General features: G+C 42.2%; 1 protein-coding gene across 8 annotated transcripts in view; it reads left to right on the forward strand.

Moving 5' to 3' along the window:
- Nucleotides 1-23205, forward strand: part of RERE (arginine-glutamic acid dipeptide repeats) — a 387180-nt gene that overhangs the window by 294366 nt on the left and 69609 nt on the right. For all 8 annotated transcript variants that reach the window (XM_053660331.1, XM_053660333.1, XM_053660334.1 and 5 more), the window contains one exon: nucleotides 7068-7166. In XM_053660331.1, coding sequence (XP_053516306.1) covers nucleotides 7068-7166 — 99 coding nt within the window. The remainder of the gene's footprint in view (nucleotides 1-7067; nucleotides 7167-23205) is intronic.

Below are 23205 nucleotides of genomic sequence, written 5' to 3' on the forward strand. Positions count from 1 at the left end.
TTGCATATCCAGTGCTCAACAAACTTGGTCCCCATTCCAATCTCCTCTGTGGCCCCAGAGGCTGGCATAATTTCTGAGCACTATGGTTACTAAGAGTGTTGGAGAAAGGGTTGTTTCAGTAACTATGTGTTTCCTTCTGAAAACTAACTGGATCTTCAACCTTTATTCTCAGCAGTTAAATTTCTTATCTTTGCCATTGTCTCTAAAATATGCTGTCATAAGTATACTCAACCAGATTTAGCTCTCTAGTGCTTATAGCATTATTTAGGGTGATAGAGGCCAAACAAAAATAAACATTGGGCTCTTAGTTTTAGTTATAGTTTTTTAATGTGTATGTATTATGTTCTGCACTTGGTACTAGGTCATTAGTGATGAAAGTATGAATGAAAATATATTGACATCTTTGAATCATGAATCATGAAAAAATTCTAAAAGTTTTATCTTGGGCAGATTTCGGCAAGGTCTTTCTCAATTTATGATAATGGTTGAAATAAATAAAACTACATGTAGAAATTTTAAATCTCTTCTAAATTCTACTTTTTTGGTTTCTAAATTATTTTGGCACTTTCTTACAAATAGTATATACTTACAAAATACTTGAAATCTAGTATTGTTTCTAATGGACTTCAAATATTTAATATTTAGTGTCAATACAGTCTCACTCAGATAGGCGTTTTCTGCACTTATTGTAATGGCCATAATTGTAAAGGGATGCTGTAGTGTAGTAGAAACTGCCAGACGCAATGCCATTTGATCTATAAAGGTCACAGTAAAAGAGACATTTAAATTAAGTTATGAATTACAATTGGAGAACAATATTTTGATGTGTGAGACCAGAGATGTCAGGGCAGGGAGATGTAATTCATGGGTTCATTACAGAACAGAGGTGCCTGACAGCTGAGCCATGCCGAAAGGAAAATTTATTTGCAGCATCATACAGACAGAAAATGGCAGCTAAGATGAGAAACCAGAGTGGAAACTTTAAAACCTTGTGGTAATGCGCAGTTTATGCTAATAAGACTACCCGCGACCCGGAGATGTTTAATGATTGCTGTGATATAAACGAGGTGATGGGGCATGTGCACATTTTCAATCTTATTTAAATCAAGACCTCATCTTGAGCAAGCCCTTGCTCTATAAAATAACAGTCTTTATAACCAGACATTACAGTTGATTCTGTCAGTTTTCTTTCCAATATACAGATTTGCTGAAATTTCAGAATTGCTAAGGCAAGAGAGTTAAAGCTTGAAACAAGATTTCCATCATGGTAGCTTTGAAAAAGGATATAATTTAATGTTTCTACCAATCCATGAGAAGTTCAATCATGAGTTAATTAAACTGTAGGCAGTCATTAAGTATTATTTATTCTTTCAAGAAGCTTGCCAGTAAAGCACTTACATATATTAAATTATAGAAAGTAATAAGCAGGGAATGATTTGTCAGGCAGAGTGAGAGGAGCACATTTAACTTGGGCAATTACGCAGCAATGTGTTTTTCTTCTGGTGGCACGATCCTTTCTTCCTGTTGATCCCAGCGAGGTCAGAGGCTGTAAGGGAGCAACTGAGGATGTGTAGTCAACGGCAGTGTTGGCTTGATTGAATCTCTGGCCACTTGAATGGTCTTAGGTAAGAGCCATGACCTAAAATATTACTCCCCATGATGATACCACTGTACAATTTATAGCCCTTTGACATTTCAGAGTCTCTTGTCTCATTGTCCTTTATTTAATGTTTTCCATTGTCATTTAACACAGCTGAGGGATGCTGGTATTAGGCCCATTTGACAGATGAAAACCTCAGCTCAGCTGGTTTCTGACAAAGCAGCTAACAGTCTGTCTCCACCCTCAGACCCTGCATTGTGTTCAGTAGGCTACAAAAGGGATTGACTCCGAGTGATCTGTGTAGAAGGGGCTGCTGAGCACCTAGAATCCTGGAGACCTTTTCATGTAACTGGGTAAATGGGCCCAGTTACTCATGGCAGTGTCTTTGGCTCTGTGTGACTCGGTGTAGCAGTTGCATTTGTTACAATGGAACCAAACCAAGAGTTTGTTACTCAGAAGCTCCTCTTGTTTTAGTACCCAAATCCCCTACCAAGTCAACCATGAGTTCACTCCTCCCCTCTCTGTGGACATGGTATCTGGCAGAAGGAGGTGCTTAATAACTTTTCATTGCATGAATGGAAGGCAAAGAGAACGTGGTGTGAGTGGCCTGCCTCTGAGGCTGGCCCAGCCCACAGAATTGGGTGGGCACCACAGGTGTGGCAGGGCAGGGCTGGATCCCTTTTGGGGGAAGAGTTCCCGTTAGCTTTTTCCTAGTGAGCAAACCAACACAAACAGAACACCACCTGAGGATTCTGTGGAGCAGGCCCAAGAGACCAGCTGACACACTGCTGGAGAATAGCAGAACAAGGACAGTGCCGTGGAACGATGTGCAAGGCCTGCGGATTGGCAAAGCATTTCCATTTTGTGTCCAGTTCCCCAGATCTTGACCTGTACTTTAGGAGCAGATGGGGTTCACTTGCACGGAAGAGCAGCCCTGTAGTTCAGTGATACGGGAGCAGATAAATCCCTGCTTCCCTGGTTGTTGGATTAGACACCCATGCACACACACTCCCACATTTGTGAGCACCCTTGTGCAGATGAATTGGAACGGAGCACCCTCAGCAGTGGTTTTTGCTGAAGGACATCTGTTTCAGTGGCCTGCGGGATGACTGGGATGGTGCAAGCTAAGTGCCTGTCCCACCAGCAGTTTGTGGTGGTTGGAAGCTGATTGAGTCGAGACGCTATGTCTGGGTTCCTGCTTCTTGCAGTGGTCTTTTCCCAGTGGGTCCAGAATGATTCAGATCCCTATCCTCCACATTAAAACTGTATTTAATCCCAGATTTTACCAGCCTGGCTTGGCTGCAAGATGGACAGACAGGCTTATTTATCTTCTTTTAATTGCTTTCTCGAGGCTACAAAGTGAAGCTCTAAGGCATTTGAGGATTCTTCCTTCCCACCCCAACCCTGTCTTCACTGCAGTTTCTTTGAACCATTTTCTCCAGGGAAATGGTAGAAAATCTTATCCATATTAAAGGACCTATTACGTTAGCCATGTGGGAAGCCTGAACTGAACTCCTCCTGACTGTACAGCTATATCTGTGTGGTTATGATCAGCTGTTTAACATTTGAAAATTGTAGAACATTTTTCATGAGATGAAAATATTCTAATTATTCAGAGCTAGATGCTGGATTAGAGGGAAGTTTTTATTTACTTATATTTAGAAAGAGGGAAAGAGAGGGAGAGAAACATTGATTGATGTTGGAGTGAAGCATCAATCAGTTGCCTCTCGCACGTCCCCAGCTGGGGACCTGGCCCACAGCCCAGGCATGTGCCCTGACCAGGGGATTGAACCAGCGATCTTTCTGTTGGCAGGATGATGCCCAACCCACTGAGCACACCAGTCAGGGTGGAAATGTTTTTAATGGTAAATTTTACAGATGTAAGATAGCTGGTATTTAGGTAAACTTAGGTATTTAGGTATACAGGAAGAATACAGTTGAACTATCTGGTTCGGCTCTTCCTGAAACATTTTCTGGCCCCAATCTGAAGAAACAAAATCTTCATAACAAATCATCTAGGAACAAAGTCATCTAGAAAACAAACCCTTTTTAAGAAGGGCTTACTTGTGGGTGATACATCCAGCAAAAATGGTAGGCAGAACCCTGCCTTTTAGGACCCTAGAGTTTGGACGTGACATTTAGTTAGGTGTCACACGAGATTCTGATTCTCACAGATTACCCCACCCTCAGTGGCCTGTATCCAATATTCATTACCAGTGTTATTCACAGCTAGATTTATCCCCAGGACCTAGAACAGTTCTATCTGGCACAATTTAACACTCAATAAATATTTGTAGAAGGGATGAAGGATATCCAGTAATTTCCCCAAAGTGCTCAAAAAATAATCTTCATTCTTGTGATGCTACATGGACCATAACACTCTTCGTATGTTAATAGTATATTTTTAATAAAATATAAAGTAGTTCTGTAAAGACATAAGGCTTTTGGAATTTTCTCAGTCAGGATTCTTGTAATGTGGAAATAGATATGTATAACATTAAGAAGGTGACTTAGAAAAGGTTCCTTTTGGTTTCCTAGGAAGAGGGCACACCGCAGCAGCCCCTCTACTGAGCTTTTGCGCTGGCCTGAGTCATTGCTCACAGCACTGTGACCCCTGCCTTCATTTGTTCCATAAAGGTTTCCTTACTGTTGGTCAATAATCCCACACCTTTTTACTTTTTAAATGTGTTTTTGTGTAGGGGGGAGTAGTTGACACTCCAAATATTTATTGGATTTATGTTATAGAATATATTTTCAGGAATAGGAACACAGGCAGACAGTAGATCAAAGGAAGGAGGGGGGTGAGTTATTTAGAGAACAGAGTACCGGAAGGAAGCTCAGGTTACCACAGAAACTGCAGCAGCAGCTTTTTCCAGAGAAAGTGTGATCTCAGATCAAGGTTTGTAAAGAAAGCATGAGTGTTGACCTATGTTTAGGGGAAAACGTCTCTTTCTCTAAAGAGCACCTCACTAGAAATTTTAACGGAAGGACATCGTGCAAGCAGAAGTCAGCCTTGCTGATAAACCAGACAAACACAAACACAAGTTAACTATGTTATTCAAAACATTTCTTCCAACTATCACTTAAAACTTTTGGGCTCATGAAAAGGCAGAATGCCATAGGCAGGCCTGTGAACCAAAAGGTCACATGTTTTATTCCCAGCCAGGGCACATGCCTGGGTTGCAGGCCAGGTCCCTGGTAGGGGGCACGTGAGATGCAACCACACATTGACGTTTCTCTCCTCTTTCTCTATCCCTTTCCACCTCTCAAGAAATAAATCAATTAAATAAATAAAAAGAATTTTTAATAATTTTAAAAGATATGCAGTTTTTCCTTTTATTCAGTTCCAGTCAGTATTGTTAAGCTCTTATTATAGATCCTTATTATGTTATAGAATTTGGAAAATATCTATCTGTTTTGGATATTAGGCAAAGTATGAATATATAACTTTATTTTTGTTTCATACTTCTGAAATAAAACTAGACAGTTTTCAAGTATTTGCAAATTGTAGTACTTTTTGTATTTAATTTATTTAGTATAGTATTTGCAGTGTATTATTTTATTTTTAAAGTAGTCTAATGCTAAATGTCATAAAAATGTGTAAGTAAATATTCAGCATTCATATCATTGCACCACCTATTCCCGCACACTCGGCCATCACCAAAGCCGGATCCAGCATCGGTCGCTGTGACAATTTTGTCTTATGTTAAGACTGATTGTTATAATTAACATATAGCCTGACTCCCTTGGCTAGTCTAAATTTAAAATAAATTGAGGTCCTCTGAACTGTGAGCATACTTAGGACATTATCATTTATAATACATTGTTTTGACAAATGAGCAATGAAAGCGGGTATTTGCGATATCCCTTCTGATAGCTGTTTCATAGTTAGAAGAGAGGCTTGCTGTGTATGTGTCAAATATTCATTTCATTTAACAAATATGTATCACAGGCTCACTGTGTGCTTAGCCCTGGTGCTACAGCGGTTGTTAGGAGAGCAGTCTGTCCATCCTTCTTATGCCTCTTCTGTTAAAGAGAAGAGACGTGGGCCTTCTGTTCTTGTGAGGCCACAGCTCTTTGCCCACACCTTGGGCAGTAGGTCGTAATCATTACAACCTACTTAATCTCATCCTCTTGTGTGTATTGTGTCCTCATTAACACATCCCCACTAGTTTGTCAGTCTTCTAGAAATGAAAGCTGTGACCAATAAAGTGTGCCTTATTTGTACTGAGTGTTGACAATGAATACTGGTGAATTGTTCAAATAAGGGGATGAAGCACAGCTGAAAAGGCCAGAATGTCTACTCCACGAGGTCAGGGATGCCTCTGCATGTTCTGTTCACACCTGTGTCCCCAGGATCTAGTATGGCACCTGATACAAAATAGGCACTCAGTCAACATAAGGCAGAATGAATTCAGACAAATGGAGATTTAGATTTGGGTTGAGGCTACCTAGGGACACTAATTAAATTTATTTCTTCTGTTGGATCACCTTATACTATGGACTGTGTTAGGCATCGGAGATATAAATAAGTCTTAGCCAAAGTAGATTCTGGTGTCAGAGAAATAGCTCTGTGAGGGAAAGCGGGTTTCCAGCAAGAACTTTGGAGGGCTGGTGACAATGTGGGGAGGTGGTCTGAGCACCAGGGTCTTTCTGCCTGCTATTTCTCACCGTTGTCTGCAGTTTGAGACTCTGGGGTCACAGGAACCAGGCAGGAGGGCCTTTGCCAGAGACAGGGTCAGTGTTGCCTGGCACTTCCTGGGGATCGAAAGGATATGGAGTGAGAAAAGTTCATTAGAACATGTGGATAAACTAGCAGTTTATATGTACTGCTATATGTCATTTGTATGTACTGAAATGTTAGTGTACTGTGACAATTACATTTCTTTAAAATAATGTTTTAGATACTTGAAGTTTTTTTTACAGTTGAAAGACGTAAGAGATGCTGAAGGGAAGGAGCATAATCTAGTATGGCATTAGGCTGCTTTGGAGAGAATGGGACAGAGTAGGGATCACGTTGGCTGAGTTTTGGCTGCGTTGCCTACTGGCTTAGTGTGTTGAGCACCTTTACTTGACCTTTCTTTGCCTGAGTGTCTTCATCTGTAAAATGGGGTGACAATAGTTTCTACCCCCTAAGATTAAATGAGAGAATACTTTCCTGTAGGATAAGAAAAATAACGAGTGCTTAGAATGTGCCAGGCCAGCTGCTCAGTAAATGTTTCTTATTCTTAACTCTGTTCCTCTCATTGCCAGAATGTTCTCTGCCTTACCTGTGTCCATTTCGGGATAGCTGGAACTAGGAGGGTAGTTGGGTAAAAGCAAATTGTCGTGCTGACTGTGATGACTGTGAGTTTGTGTGCCCAGTTAACACTCCTTCTATTAGAATAAATGCAGGGCTTCCTTTTATTGATTTGTTTCCAGTCTGTTATTTGGTACACTTAATTAACTGAAATTGTTGTTGTTTTAGCTACATGAAAGCGGTTATGATGCCGGCAAAGCCCTGCAGCGCCTGGTAAAGAAGCCTGTGCCCAAGCTGATCGAAAAGTGCTGGACCGAGGATGAAGTGGTGAGCTCAGGCGGGAGTGTGCCTGTGGGCTGGCTGGGTCATTGGACGTTTGCTTCTCACCGTGCGACCTGCTGCTCCTCCGGGGAAAGGAGCACTTTCCAAAGACTCAGTCACGTGTACAGACTGGCCACGGCTTCCTTCAAGCAAGGGAGAGAGATTTATGCTTCAGGAGTTAGAGAAAGGCTTGATTTTTGTAAGCTTAGATTGCAGAGATAATGGTAAAGATTTTCCTAGGTTTCATGAAAAGGGAGAAGTAATTGATACTTACTGTTAGATACTTAGGGTTAGTTTTGGTTGGTTGGTTTTTGGTGCAAGCTAGTGTTTGACACCTCCCTGTTTTTAAAACACAAACATGTTAAAACCCATTGATACATAATCTAGAGTAGGGCTGGTTACTTTTTTTTATCCTGAGCCCTGACATGATTCCTAACCTGCGGAAGGACATTAGTCAACAGCAGGAAGCGTAGACTTGATCAAATAAATATATTGGATCTTTCATAAGCATTCTATTATCATGGCCCATTAAAGAAGATGGGGAGATAGAAATGTGCCCACAAACAGATCTGCAAACCCATGGATTCCTATCTTGGCACAGTTCTCATGAAGCCACATCCCCATCTTGTGACTTGTGAAAGGTATTGCTGGAAAGACCTAGAGATTTCTTGTGCTTTTGCAAGTGCAAGTGTTCCTGCTTGGTAGTTACCCTTTAGGTTGAGTGATAAAAGATGAAGGCTGGCACTGAGACATATTGATTGTAAGATGCTCACCTGTGTTTTAAAATATGCTAAGAACAAGTGCTTAGATTTTATATGCTTTCATGATCCTGCTTTTTCATTTTTACAGTGATATTTATCGAGAGATTATTATATACCAGGAGCTAAAAGGAACACAAGGTCCCTCCTCACAAGGCTTTTGTTTTAAGAAGGAGACCACCTGTAAATCAGTATATGTCAAGTGGTGGCACATGTGCTGAGGAGAACAGAGGAAGGCTAAAAGGATGGGGTGAAACTGGGGAGGGGTGCTCGCTGTCTCTTGTAAGGGGCTTGGAAAGGCCTAGTCAGTACAATTTGAGCAGAGACCATAGGAATGCAAGGAGGTGAGCCTTTTGGGTATCAGGAGGAACAGAATTCTGGGCCTAATGGGAAAGAAAGCACACCGGCACGTTGGAGAACTAGGTAGGAGCACATTGGAGGTGGGTGGTGGGGGAGGGGGCCCTGCAGGGGCCAGATCAGATGTGGCAGTGGTCAGCACCATGCTAGTCACTCTGCAGATTCTGGGCAGAGGAGTGGCTTGGTCTCCCAGTGGTGCACTGTGCTGAGTGGAGAGTGGGCTTGGGGGCTGTTGTGGGGGTTCAGGTCCCAGACTGGGGGTTGTTAGTGCAGCAGCAGTGGCGGTGGGAAGTGGTGAGATGGCAGGTATATACTGAAGATAGAGCACAAAAGTTTGTTCATGGACAGCTGGGGGCGGGGAGGTGAGAGGAGTGGGAAAATCTAGGACACAGCAGGGGTAGGAATGAACTGAAATGGCCCTTGAAGGTCGGGTAGTAAGTAGCAGACCCTTAGGATTCTTAAGTTTATCAGGCCTACGTGAAGTTGCTGTTGCTGTTTGAAGTTAAAAATTTTTAAACCTTACGTGATTAGGAAAAAGATGGAAACATCTTAAACATTTGTGATTATTCAGACAAAGACCAAAGTAAAGATGTTAAACTCATTTGTTTTGAAAAGTCATTTGATGTTGTTTTTCACTGTAGACCTACTTATACCTGGGAAGATAAGAGATATGATTGATAAACATTTAAAATTCCACAAGCCTTTGTAGAAGAAAGACATCAGGAGATAAAAGGGGTGGAATGAATGTGTAGAATGTGACCAGTCTGCACGTTACTGTCAGTGCACACATACCATGATGGTGACTTATCATCCTCCCTCTCCTTCAGCTCTTGAGCTTCTTCCCTCCCTCCCCTTTTGGTCTTTCCTGTCTTCCACCTTCATGTTCCGCCCTGAGAGTCTCTCCCTTTTCACTCTCCTTTTCCTGGCTAGCTCCTCACTAGCCAGGAACCTCTCCCCTCTCCCTTACTTCCTCCCTTGACCTCTTAGTTCCTTCAGAATTTTAAAATTCAAGCTTAAAAGAAGGCTCTTCCTGCTTAAAAGAAAGTTGGCTTCCTTTTCCTGCAGCATGTGCTTATGTGGGCACAATGTGGACTGTGTTCCCACTGCTGCTGCTTGGGGACTTTTACCAGAGTGGGATGGGAAAGTGGGAGTCTCACACATTGGAAAAAGCCCAGCCTCATTTGGAAAAATGAAACAGGATCCTGGAGTGCTGCACATTCCAAGTACAGGCTAATGGTACAGGGTGATGTTTTAGTAGAAGTTTTGAGATATTTTGGTCATCATCCAGCTCTGCAGGGCCCAGGGGTTACTTGGTACCTTACTTACATAAAGTTCAGCCTTAGTTTCTAAAACCTCAAAAATGAATGAGAGAGGGTGATTGAATAATTGACAGACCAGGGATCCCCATGAAATTGTCTTCCATGAATCCGGTCCCTAATGCCAGAAAGGTTGGGGACTGCCGTGAGAGACCGAAAGAAGCTTTTGATGAAGGTATGCAGACCTGAATCGTTGGAATACTTTCATGTGGCAACAGGACACACGAACCAACAGGACTCCTGACCTTAGCTTGGTTTGGGCTGTAAAAAAACACCTACTGTGTATGCGTGGCCTCCTGTTAAATTGACCACATTTTCTCATCCAGGAATCGCTGGAATAAGCAAACAAATGTGTTCAAACTAAAATAAGTATATGAACCTTCCTCCCTCCTTTTTTTCCCCCTCTTAGTTTCTTTATAGTTGGAAATTTTGGTTATTTTTAAAATTATTTCCTCCATTGTGTGAGCTTGGTCAAACTACAGCAACACCGGTGTTTTCCTTTGCACGGACACTGAACTGTATGTGGAAGGGCTGAGAGGGAGAATGCTTGATGCGTGGGCCCTCAGAGTGGCTTCGAGGGGGCAGCCCGGCCCACGTGCTTTGTGTTCTGGCGGGCCCACTGTTTGGGAAGGGGCTCATCTCTCCCTTGCCAATCCAGGCCCTAACTTTTTCAAGGCTCAGCACACTTGTTTCCACCCCATCGTGACTGTCCCTCTCCGAAATGCAGCTCCTCTTCACATCATTTATTGGCACTTAATCCTTTGCTCCCTGTGCTGGCTTTGTGTCATCAGCACCAGCTCTTGTTCCTCAGCCTTTATTTCTGAGTCGATTGCCCTCCTGGTTTGTAGAATTGCGAAGAGTCAGACTTTATTCATGGTGGGAATCATGTTTGGGAGAGAATACTGTATCTGCCTATGAGAGGACTGGGGAATAGTGACAACTCTTCACTCAAGATTATTGTTTTTATTTTTTATTTTTGTAAATATGTTATTTATTTTTAGAGAGAAGGGGAAGGGAGAGAGAGAAACATCGATCAGTTGCCTCTCACACACCCCAACCAAGGACCTGGCCCACAACCCGGGCATGTGCCCCAACCTGGAATCCAACCAGTGCGACCTTTTGGTTTGTAGGCGGGTGCTCAGTCCACTGAGCCACACCAGCCGGGGCCAAGATTATTGCTTTTAAAGTTTGTTCACTGTAATTAAGACTCTCCTCAATCTGGCATTTTAAAACTTGTTAATAATATGCACCAGCATGAAAGAGAAAAACTTTTATATGTACAAACAATACAGCTGACCTTAAAAGTTTTACTTTCGGGGAAAGTTCTCAAGTTATTAATAATACTGTCACTGACCTCTTCTTCTTCAATCTTTCAGATAATCACTAATTCTTGAGATATTAGGCCTCAAAAATCACATAATAGGAGGCCTTTCATTTCACACATTCTCTCAGTAATTTCTATGACTGTGTGTATAGATAGGATACTTCTTTCTGAAGTTGCTTTGGGGCCAAAATACTTTAAATCTTGTTGAGGAGAGGCAGACTTGTGCCAGTTTCTCTCAAATCCTAAGCCAGATAGTGACTCCTGAACTCTGCTTTAGTGGAATGACTGAGAAAAACCCTGGTAGCTAGCTCAGGGCAACATCTTTCATGCTAAATAAACTGGATCAGATCAGAGAAGCATTTTTTAAGAAATGCTAGGTCAGTTTATGATGCTTATTAAGTATTATAGTGTGGGCCAGGAAGGAGCCAAAGTGAATGCTGGCTGCTGTATGTGAGAGTTATATTGATAGTTAACCAGTTTCACTTACATTGTGTGAAAAATATTCCATAATTTTAGGATGCCATACAAAGCAGTAGAATTTGAGAAAGACTAAAATACAGATCAGAACTTTTAAAAAAACCCCGAAACCCTAGATTATTAGGTTTTTAATTAAAGACGATGAACACATTTAAATATAACACAAAGGCCCCAGGCTGAACTGCACCTAATTGAAACGGATTAAGTCACCCTTCTGTGCTCAGATAGTTATTAATTCTGTTTACTTATGCATGCAAGTTGAAGGTAGCATTTGCTGCTGTTGTGTTCTTGCTTATTGCACCGGGATTCCATTGCTGCTTGATGCTATGCTCTTAATTAGCATTCAGCTGTTGATTATGGAAATACTGGGGATACTAATTGAATTCTTCTTAAAATTCAGGGCCTGCACTTTCCTTGTGGAGTTTAGCCTGACTTGCAAGGTTGTAGGTTTGGGTGTTTCAATGAGCAGTGCCTTTCACCCTTTGCTCCCCACCCATTAGGCTGTGTTTGTTTTGGAAATCTTTTTCATGTTGAATAGCTTCAGCAAAAGTCCAGGTGTTACTCTGACTGGGTGGCCCAGTTGATTGGAGCGTTCATTGCTCCATGCACCAAAAGGTTACAGGTTTGATTCCTGGTCAGGGCACATAACTGGATCGTATGTTCGATCCCCAGTTGGGGCATGTCCAGGAAGCAACCAATCCATGTTTTTCTCTCCCTCCCACATGCTCTCTCTCTAAAGTCAATAAAAACTTATCCCCGGGTAAGGATTAAAAAAAAAGTCCAGGTGTTGCATAAGGGAACAGTATTGTTGTGTACAGTGTTCCTGCAATATTTCTATTTCATCTTGGGTCACTGTAACTTTTATCTTGATACATGTTTGCCTTTATGTAAGCAGTGTAGATAAAAATAAGCTCTGAAAATTTTGCTAAAATAGTTAATCCATGGTGGGGTAAACCTTAATTGGTCATGTACATGGATTTTCAGATTCATGAATTTTAATGTATCTAAACCATCCTTCAGTTTAAAGCACAGTTTATCATAAATATAAATGAAAATCCTTCTTTCAAAATTGACATGGTACCACAAAGTAATTTTCTGAATATTTGTAATCCAATGAATCTATGTGGCTGGTCAAGGAATTACTTACACTGAATTCACACCGCTGTTTGTTCGCATGGTGTCTTCCCCCAGCAGTGTCTTCGGATGCCTTGGTTGTGCCCCTTTTAGACTGTCTGCTGGAGAAAACATTGTTTTCATTGTTCGCTCTCTTCAAGCCAGGCATCTGGATGTGCCAGAAGACAGAGTTGCTTAGTGGGCAAAAGTACAATAATTTTACTTACTCTTTTGTGTGGCATCTGTAGAAAATGGAGTCCACAGCAAAACCAAAGCTTAGGTTCCGTAGCAGCAGGCGGCTGTGGGGGTGAGAACTGGGAGTGGGGTAGTTACCAGAAGAGAGCCTCCCACGGCTACAGTGGTGTCACCTGAGTTTTAAGATGTCCATAACCTTGGTGTTCAGTTTTAAATTTTACAGCTTCAATATAGGGGAAGGCTTACTTGTATGGTATTTATTTTAGGAATAGTCAGATTTCCAGATTTGAGCATTTCAAATAGTCATTCAGGAAATGTTGATGATAGGAGAATCCAGTGGGTAATCTGATATGAATCCATTCGTTTTTCTACTTTTGTAAAATTTTTGTGAATTTTCCTGTTGTTAGAATATCACTTCTCACAGTTTTCTGGCTTCATGCTTGCCTTGGGTCTTTGTTCATGTACATACATGATTTTATGTAATTGTAGATTTATGTAAATTGAATCATAACATTGATATTCTAGCTTTCTAATGAAATCTTAGCCTAAAAATTTATACAGTTCACTTGGAACCCAAAATATAGACCTGCCGGATTTAGGGCAACACATAATAGGTACTTTAGTAATTTTAAATGGAATCAAAGTAGTTTTTCTCTCTATTAATTATTCTTCCTCTGATTTCAGACCAAATCAGTATTCTTTCCTATGAACAACTTAACATCAGGTATGAGTAGGAAAATAAGAGAAATATAAATGTTGACTTGTTACCTGTATTACTCACTTGTGTTACATGTTCTTATTGTGGTCCACGGTAAAAACCAGTCCTTAATGTTACAAAAGGGAAATGTACATGCAGGTAAAATTTGCCTAATGTTTGAAGAAATTGAACTGTTTTTTCTATGATTGGTTCCCATCAGCCTTTGAATCTAACCATTGTTTAAAGAAGTCAGTAGTGTGATAGAGTGGAGTTTATTGTCAAGTCCTATCGGAAATGAGATAGCAAATTAAAAGTCAATTACATGTGCAGAAGAGTTGGTAAGGCAATCAATTTTGTCAATTTGCAGAAAGATTCTACTGTATAACAAGCTGTAAAGAGACACGTATCTTTAAATCCTTTAGTAAATGAGGTAGGCCAAGCATTAGAAGGGGAAAGACATTTCAAAACTTTATTTCAGTATTTCATGTCAGTAGAATTTGCCTCTGGGTTAAATCTACAAATTCAGTTCTGACCTTGCCTTTTGCATATGTGGCTTCATTGCATTCTAAACTTCCTCTTTATACTGTGGTCAAAAAAAATTAGAGACCTGTTTTTTTCTCTCTTTTTAATTTAATTAAAGATTTTATTTATTTTTAGAGAGGGAAAGGGAGGGAAAAGTAGAGGGAGCGAAACATCAGTGTGGGGTTGCCTCTTATGCGTCCACCACTGGGGACCTGGCCTGCAACCCAGCCATGTGTCCTGACTGGGAATCAAACCAGTGACCTTTTGTTTCGCAGGCCCGCACTCAATCCACTGAGCTACACCAGCCAGGGCGCGCACGCTCTCGCTCTCTCTCTTTTTAAACAAGAATATTCTTTTTTGTGTGTGTGTTTGTTTCCTTTGCCAATATTTGTTTAAGTGTCTCCTCCCATAGCCCTAATTTTAGATATTGTTTTTTAATTTTTTAGATATTGTTTTTTTAAAGCCAACAGTAAATTGTGCCAACCTTTGGGGCTGTGTGCGTGCACTCATATTTGTGCACAAGAAAGGGTTTGGGCCTTGGGGTGACGTGGGATAGAATAGAGACCTGGGAAGTGAACCCACATGGAATACAGGCATACCCTAAGTTATTTTTTTGCTGCTCAGAATAATCTTTTAAAGTCAAATAGTAGTTTTTATGGGACATTTTTCATTTTCACTTGAAGGAGGGGAGCCTTGGGGAGCATCTCCAGCTTGAAAGATTAACAAATGCTAGAGCAGTGGGTTACTAAAACCACGTTTTCTGTTTTATTTTCAAGGGCGTGTAAAAAATGGAGCTAGCATATACTTTCAGCCACTCTCAATCATCTTTCTCTGTTCCTTTAAAAATGAGAACAAGACGCAAGGGGACTTGAGGGATTGCATTCGTTCTCCCATAGACAAAGTGGTGGTTTTATAAATGAAGAGGATGGAAAACTCCTGCGGTTTCTAAGCAACAGAACTAGAGTCAGTTTTAATGTGTAAGCATTGAATGCTGCATGTATAGTGACATTGCAACCTTACATTTTCACAGGTGAAACATTGTATTAACCCGATAACTGGAATTCAGGCTTGGAGGAAAAAAACCAGGAGGTTAAAAAGAAAAAGTAGGAACCCTACAATGAAAGGAAGTAACTCATTTAAAGCTGTCTCCTCTCTGCTGTGCACTCTGTCTGAGATGTAAACTCTCTCAGGTAGAGGTACTAATGGCCTCCGTGGCCCCAGTTGTTACCCGCACTGGAGTGCCAGCCTGTCTTTACCATTTCCTAGCAGCATTTTGTTATTTTTCTTCCCCCAACACTCTGTGTGCTAAGTGATACTACTTTAATATAACACTTGCTTTAAGACTTTTTTCCAAAGTACCTATATATGGGTGAGTATTCCACATATATAAAGCAAAATACTGAGGAGTTAGGAAGCAGAATACATTTAGTGGATGAGAAAGATAGTCTCTGCAATTAACCAACTTGGCATTCAGCCCAGGTCTGTCTCTCTGGCTCTGCATTTCTCACATTTGGTTGTGGAGCTTGGCAGATGGCAAGCCTACCCGGTCTCCATTCTTGTTGATCTGTGTGAACATGAGGAGAGGAAGACTCCTTCTTGTTTTCCACTAGGTTACTTACTTACTTCTGACTTTAGATTACTGGTTGGGATTCATTTACTCATTCCACAAATATTTATAGAGCACAGAACTCTGCCAGACATCATTGTATGTGCTGGTGACAGAGCAGTGAATAGAGCAGACAGTCAGCAAGGGAAGATGATATAAACAAGATCACTAAGTGGCCTCCCCAGTGTGTGAGCTGAGTGCTAAAGTGTGTGGGCCTCTGCCCCACTGGGTTGAGGTGGCAGGTTCATCTGGGTGCTCCCACCATGGACTAACAAGTCTTGAGGTCAGGGACTGTAGTCTAATTCTTCTTACATAACCCAGGGCTTGAAGTAGGGGTGATAATCAGAAACTAATGTTTGGCCCGTTGAATGGAAAAGAAGCCTAGAAGAGGCTGTTTTCTCCTCCAGACCCTCAAACCACTTCAGTGGAGTCGGTGGACTTGCTCAAGCTCCTGCCCTGTTGCAGTCAAGGGAGCTTCTTGGTCACTCTGCACAGGGCCGGTGCCTGTTCTCGCTCCAGCAAGATTGACTGGGCATTTCCCTGTTCTTTTCTTCTCGGTATCATTCCTTGGAATGAGCAGCCAATCCTTTCCAGTTGTTTGTGGTTTTATTTTCTGGACACCTCCCTCCCACAAAGCTCATTCTTTGCCACTATCACTCAAAACTTACTGACATGTGTGGTTGAGATGTTCTGCTATGAGAGAGAGAGTGATGGAGAGAGAGAAGGTAGAAGGCTCAGTAGATAGCCCAGCATTAATCTGGCTACTCTGACTAACCCACCTTCCCACACAGCCCATCACTGTTTTTGGAAGTAGAATGACCTGTTTACTGATCCTTTCTAAGGTTGGCTGGGTGTTTGGGGGGGGGTCTTTTTTGTGACTGTGATCTGTGGGTAGTATACTTTTGCTTTCAAGTTTCTTCCAAATCTCTAGTGTGCTCCTCCTATTCACTTTTAGGATGTTTTCTTCTATTGCACAGGGCTAGATTCCATGTTGTTAATCCCAGAAATAGGAAACAAAAGAACTATCAAATAAATACACCAAGGAACAAAGAAGGAGGGGGCAAGGAACGTTGCAGGTAAAAAAATGAACCTGAAAATAAGAGAATGGAGCAGAATGAATGATATTATACCATATGGCCTGAGGGCTGGAAAGTCTACCAATCCATATTTAATACAAAACGTATGTGTCTAGAGCTTTTTTAAAAAGTGTACTCTGTCATTCTGGATCATTTTATGACATGTCCACGAACACCAGGAAGAGCTCCAGTCTGGAAGTAGAATGCCCTGGGATGCGCTGAGTCCCTGCAGCACTGTTGCTGTGGCCCAGCATTTTGCATGGCCCAGAGTCCACTGCTGAAATGCAGGACAGGAAAGAGATACATCATACTCTTCTGTCTCCCACCTGGAAGACTCACTACTGCTGGGGTGCAGTGGGGTTGGGGTGGGGGCACAAGGAAGAAGAGGCCTTGTGGTTTGGGGAGAGAATGCTGACCTGAGAGCCTGCACGCCCGGATGAAGCCACCTTTGGAGCTTTGAGGAAGTCAGGTGCCCCTTGGATCTTAGTTCTCCTGTCTGGGAAAGGAGAAAGAACGGGGGAAGGATGAGCTTTGCAATGGCAGGTATGTTTGACCCGAAACCTGCGTCTGACACCAGTCTTGGTCTGCTGCCCTCCTCTACCCTTTTACTTCTCAGGTTAAAAATTGGACAGATTATTTAATCTAATGCTAATGGAATCATCTTCATTCAAGTACTTTGAAAACATGTATGTACATGTTGAAAACCTTCACATGTTCTTTAAGTCCTAAGAGTTCTTGGATTCCCCTTGCAGCTGCTTTGTACATTTTGATTATATACTTATTTTTCTAATCTTTCCCATCAGCAGTAATAAAACAAACCTTTTGGCTCTCGTTCTAAGATGCATGTTCTGAGTACTACCGTAAGCCATCCCAGAGTGGGGGGCAGGGCACTCCGTTGCCAGAGGCTCTGCTTTTTGTTTCGTTCTCCAGTCCCTTCCTCCTGGCAGCTCCGAATCTTCTCTAGGCACCACTCTTCCTGGAGTCCATGGATGCATCACATTTGCTGATAAGCTGCTTTCCAAATAGACACTTTCAGCCGAAATTAATCGTTTTCTTTTTCTATCTAGGGCCTCTAATTAATTAGGGTTACAGAACTAAGTAGGCTTGGTTATTCCCTCTCATTTTTGAAAGGGAAGTTTTAGAAAATGAATTAAGTATAGATTTGGGGAACCAGTTAATCTGGACCCAAAACCTACTTAAAAATAAAATGTCTTTGCTTGTCGAAGGCATTGGGCTCTTGGTCTGTGGTTCCCATTTCTGTGTCCCCAGCAGAACACCACTCAGGACTCTCGATTGCATCAGGCAAAGCCATTACAGTTCCCAAAGCAGCCTTTTGTTACTAAAGAGTGGGGTGGACGATGAAAGTTTTGTACCCTCCCTTTCAGGCCAGCACACGGTAATGAAATTCTCTAATCTTTTAGCAATAACAAAAGTTAGAAAATTATTTTCAGATCATCCTTTGGGACAGCCCAAATTCTTGGTCAAGTTGCCAAGTTTTTGACCCCAGAACAGGCTGACCTTGGAAGTTTGTCTCCCTCATTAGAGCTCTAACTTTATAATCAGCTCACATTTCCCCTTTCCTCCCTCCTTTCCTCTATTTCCCCTTCTTCCTCCTCCTCTTCCCTCCTCTCCTATCATACATTCCAAAGATCCATTTAGATTATCTTGCTTTTAGGCAAACTTTCAGTTGGATCATTTCATTGCTCACACATTCAGAGGAGTCATTCAACATCATACCAGATTTTCCTGCACTTGTTTGACATCGTGCAAGGCCCCTGAGAGTTCCACTGTTACAAGGATACACATATGTCTGGGATGCGCTCCCCTTCGGATGAGTATCTTTACTAAAAGGGGTGGTGAACTCTTAAAGTGCAAACCAAGCAGTGTTTCTGGATAACCAACTTTAGATTTGCCTTTTAAAATATACAGGGAGAAAGAGAGAAGGACTTTTTTCACCTTAAATTTAATTCCACTGCATTTCTGTACCTACTCTGTACGAGGCTCTGCTGGGGCTTATGAAACCCTTTTACCACCGTTGACTGTGGTATGCTTCTTCCAATTCAGTCTTTGGTCCCATTGACAGTGTGGTCTTCTGTTATTCAAGTGACTTTTTTTGTATTTAGCTTAGTTTTTTAGAAACAAGGTTTTAAAATGGATAAATTCCCTTATTCAAAAGGAAGGGAACTGATCACCAACATTGGGAAAGTAAACTGCATTTGTTCTTCATCTGCTAAGCTCTCTGCAGGAGCCACCATTAACCTTGGTCATGGCCTGGCAGTTGTGGCACCCTTGACTGATTTTGGCAGTGGGTATAAATGAGCACTTGAGTTGGATGTTGTTGCCACAGGCAATCTAGAGAGGATATGGCAGTCACACAACTGAAAACTCTGAGTGCCTCTTTCCTCTCGGACAGGGGGATCAGGAGGTGCTCGCCATGCATGATTGATAGAGGTCAACGGAAGAACAGAGGTATAAAAGAATGTGGGTGGTTAGTTTGTAGCTGGTTGAATGAAGTTTGAATGAAGCTGCAGATAGAGGAGTGATATAAGATAGCTGATTCAAAGCTACCTACTCTTTATGGGAAAAGACGTTTATGTTCAGCTTAATGGGAAATAAGGAATATATTTTGCGTGTGGGGAATGATAGGACTGCTACCATCATTGTAGATTAACCTGGCAGTGACATGGGCAAATTGAAGTGGGCAGAGAAAGGGATCCATGATTCTGAAGCATGACCACACATTAGAATCACCTGGAGAACTTTAAAATGTCCCGTTGCCCCGGACTGCACTTCAGCCCAGTTAAATCACAGTTTCTGGGTTGGGCCCCAGGCATCCATGTTCCAGGCCTTGAGAGCCATGGAACTGGGTAAGCACTGTGGTTCCAGTGAGGTGTTGAGAAATCTAAGTTTATAAGCTATGGTTTTGTACCTTTGTTACACACTGGTATGACACAAGGAACTTTAAACACACACGCGTGTGCACGCGCACACACACACACCACCACTACCACCACCACTACCAACCACCACCACCACCACCACCCTCCTTGGGTCTCACCCCAGGGATTCTGACTTATTTCATCTGGGATACAACCAGGGCATTGGATTCTAATGTACAACTAGGCATGAGGGAAACTGAGGTAGAGGCAGTGAGAAGCAAGACTTTTATTATGTGCCAAGTGTAATTCTAAGTACTCAACATGAATTGACTCATTTATTGACATTTTATAGATGAAGAAGCTGGGTCACGGACAGGAGACAAAACTTGGCTGAGGTCACAGGGCGATTCACAGAGCTGCTTTCCTGCCCCGCCTCCTGGCTCCAGAGCCCAGCTCTGAACTTACTACACATCACATGTTCTCTCTAGAGAAGCCCAGCTGATTGGAGGTGGAAGGGAAGGAACAAGTTGGAGAGATGCCATTCAGATTTTGTTTTGGTATGAGGGAGGAGTCTGGTGGTACCTTTAATAATGTTATGGAATCAGGAGAGTGCTTGCTTTAGGGCAGATTGGAAGTGTTTATGTTGAATTGGGATGATTATTGAAGGTGCAAGTGGATGTAGCTGTTAGAAATGTAGGTCTAAAGGTAGGAAGCTTTCTGTTTACAGTGAGAGTTCATGGTTTAGGAAATTGGGCTTGAAGAGGTTAATTAGCATGCTCAGAGTCTCAGAGCTGGCAAATGACAGAGCCAGGATCTGAGGAGGTGGCCAGGGATGCTAATGCAAAGTGAGAAGAGATTCAGGGAACTAGTATATCAGGGGGCAGAAGGATGGACCCAGTGACAAAGACAGGAAAGAAATAGCTCAAAGGCAGGAGGGAGGTTTGAATGCTTTATTGTTTAATTTGTTAAACATGATTGTTTAACTTAATGGGAAATAGGAATGGTTACACATGTTTAAATGTGGGCAGTGATAGGGCTGGGGTGTCTTTGACACAGTTCAGTTGAAAGATTGGGGCAGGAACTTGGTACAAGGTCAGCATGCTGAGGCATGTCTCATAGTATTGATCACATTGTTGATATAACTGATAGTGAGTCATGGGCTGCATACAGAGGTTAGGGAACCAGGACAGCGAGGGTGCGGGAGTTGAGGGGCATAATCAAGAAGAAGAGATTTTGTAGAATTAATGGCAACTGTGCAGTAGTCAGTAAAAGCACATTTCTAGTTTTTTATCTTAGATGTTTTCATGATGTCCGGTCATAAGGGATGGCTACTAGTTGGTGTCTGGGTTGGAATAAGGGACACCAAGAATTGTCAATTCAAGCAGAGAATCAGAAGGATATGAGTAAGATTTCTTGTTTCCAAGAGTGCCATCAAAAGAGGAATGAGAAAGGGACTTTGAGCTAAGGGTAGAATCACCAAGTAAGAGGAAGGCTGAGAAGGGTGAGGGTTGCGTAACTATGGAGCCCCCTTCCTCAGGGTAGCAGCCATTTCTCATTCCATATTTCTGTTCTTCTAAGTAAGTCTGGATAAATAGTACCTCCGATAATCAAAGGCAGTTAATCAAGTGTGATACATGTTTTTCTAATAATTTGAATTCCTTAACCCCTGTCTTGTGATCTTTGGGGTCATGTCTCAATTGCCTATAAACCGTTCCTTATCAGGACCAGATACATGCCTCCAGGACTTAGAAACTTTTGAGAGCTTAGAATTGACTGAGTTTGGCTGAAGGGAGAGAAGGGGAGCTTTGCTAGGGAAGTAAAATCATGTGGTTGTCGTTGAAGTAGAAGTCAATGCATTTATCATGGAAGGTTAACATGGAAGTAGAAGTCATGCATTTCTGTTATGGGGAACACAATAACAGAACTGATGTCGAAAAATTGTATAAAACTTTTTTCATGATTTTTTGGATTGGCGAAAGATGAGAAGAGAAGGGTCTGGTTCGTGTTGAAGCCTTTGCTGATAACCTCACAATAGTTTTGGATGAATGTTCTCTGTAGCCAGGAGAGGATGGGGAGAAGTGGCTAAAGCACAAGGAGGCTCCACCTACTCTGTGAAGTTCCCTTTAGACGTCACTGCAGTTTCATTTTCATCGAGGCTTCCCCAGTGTAATATGTTTTATCAAACAGGCCTAAGAGCCTAAAGAAAAAAAAAGATACGAAGGAGCTTGATGGGTAGATGATTCATTTCCTCATTATAAAGAGCATTTCTTTTTCATCCTTTATTAGGCCACAAGAAGCTTTTTCCCTGTTTCGTGTCCTAGCCTGTGCTAAGGTCCCACCAGCCCTGCCTGCTGTGGTCAGAGCAGCCTGGGCATTGAGCCAGCCTGGGAGAAGGCTGCGAAGGCCGAGCTCAGGTCTCAGGGCTGTGCCCAGACGAGCCAGGGGAAGAAGCAGCGCTGGTGCACAGGCTTCCTTCAAATGTTTGCTGTCGTCCTGTCCAGTTCTTTTTCAGTTTGCAATATGCTCAAAAACAAGAAACTCCAGTTTCCACTCTTGCTTTTCCCCCCTACATTCTCTTGTCACTTCTTTCCTGAGATAACTCCTCCTCTGTAGAAAACTACCTGCTGGTAATGTAATTAAAGTTTGGTATAGGAAACAAAAGCGTGGGCAAACCTGTTTTTGGTGGAGTCTGTGCCTGTGTCTCTCTAAAAAAGTGTTAATTAAATGATGAGGCCCCTTCTGACCCTGAAACGTTCAGGTACAGATAACAGGAATTGTCATTGAAGAAGTATGATTTGTATGTGGAAAGGATTCTGTCAGGTGACCCTGGACAGGACCACCCCTGCTCAAGAAGAGAGATTTTAATGGCAGTGATGGACTCGAGTGCCCAGACCCAGTGCTGTAAGTCCCATGGTGGGGTCCACAGAAGGATGGGAGCACAGAGGGAGGAGGGTGAAACCTAAGCATGAGGTAGTAAATAAACTTGTTCAAGGTCGCACCGCTGGTAGGTGAGGAACAGCTCCATGGAGACAATCAGTGCACAGAACCCCCAGGCCAAGGATTGTGCGAGGAGAGACATGGGTGGGATAATGCAGGCATGTTCAGGGAGCAGAAGGAGCCTGGCTTTAGTTGAATCTAGGACAGCAGTGGCTGATGTGTAGCCCAAGTGCCATCCCCTTCCTCCTCCTTGCACTCATTGTTCAATACATCATGGTCTCTGTGAGAACTCAGAATCCATTTTAACACAACTTGTAATCCAAACGCTTGGGTATGGTGGGAGCAGAGGCTGGAGTGATCAAATGGACGTTGTTCAGCACTTTAATTGGCACACTGAGCAGTCTGAGCTCTCCACTCTTCTTGAATAGAGAAGTGCCAGAACCAGTTTTGAAATTCAAGTAAAGAACAGTCTTTATCTTGGTGAACAAGTTACACCAAAAAAATTTTTAAATGTTTTATTTTTCAGTTACAGTTGATGTACAATATTATATTAGTTTCAGGTGTAGAACCCAATGGTTAGACACTTACATAATCTTCAAAGTGATCACCCTGATAAATCCAGTGTTAGCCGTGCCACCTGCCTTGGCTGTAGAACGTGTTCTTAGTGATCCTAGTTTGGGTCACTAAGAGTAAACCAGAGTCTGATTAACCTCCCTGCAGTTGTGGAAGCAGGTTTGGCATTCCCAAGAATCCGTGTGCCATCCTTTCAGACACAAAGCTAAAAATTT

Source organism: Artibeus jamaicensis, unplaced genomic scaffold (assembly GCF_021234435.1).
Source record: "Artibeus jamaicensis isolate MK-2021 breed Jamaican fruit bat unplaced genomic scaffold, CSHL_Jam_final scaffold_847, whole genome shotgun sequence".
In the NCBI taxonomy this organism is placed as follows: domain Eukaryota; kingdom Metazoa; phylum Chordata; class Mammalia; order Chiroptera; family Phyllostomidae; genus Artibeus; species Artibeus jamaicensis.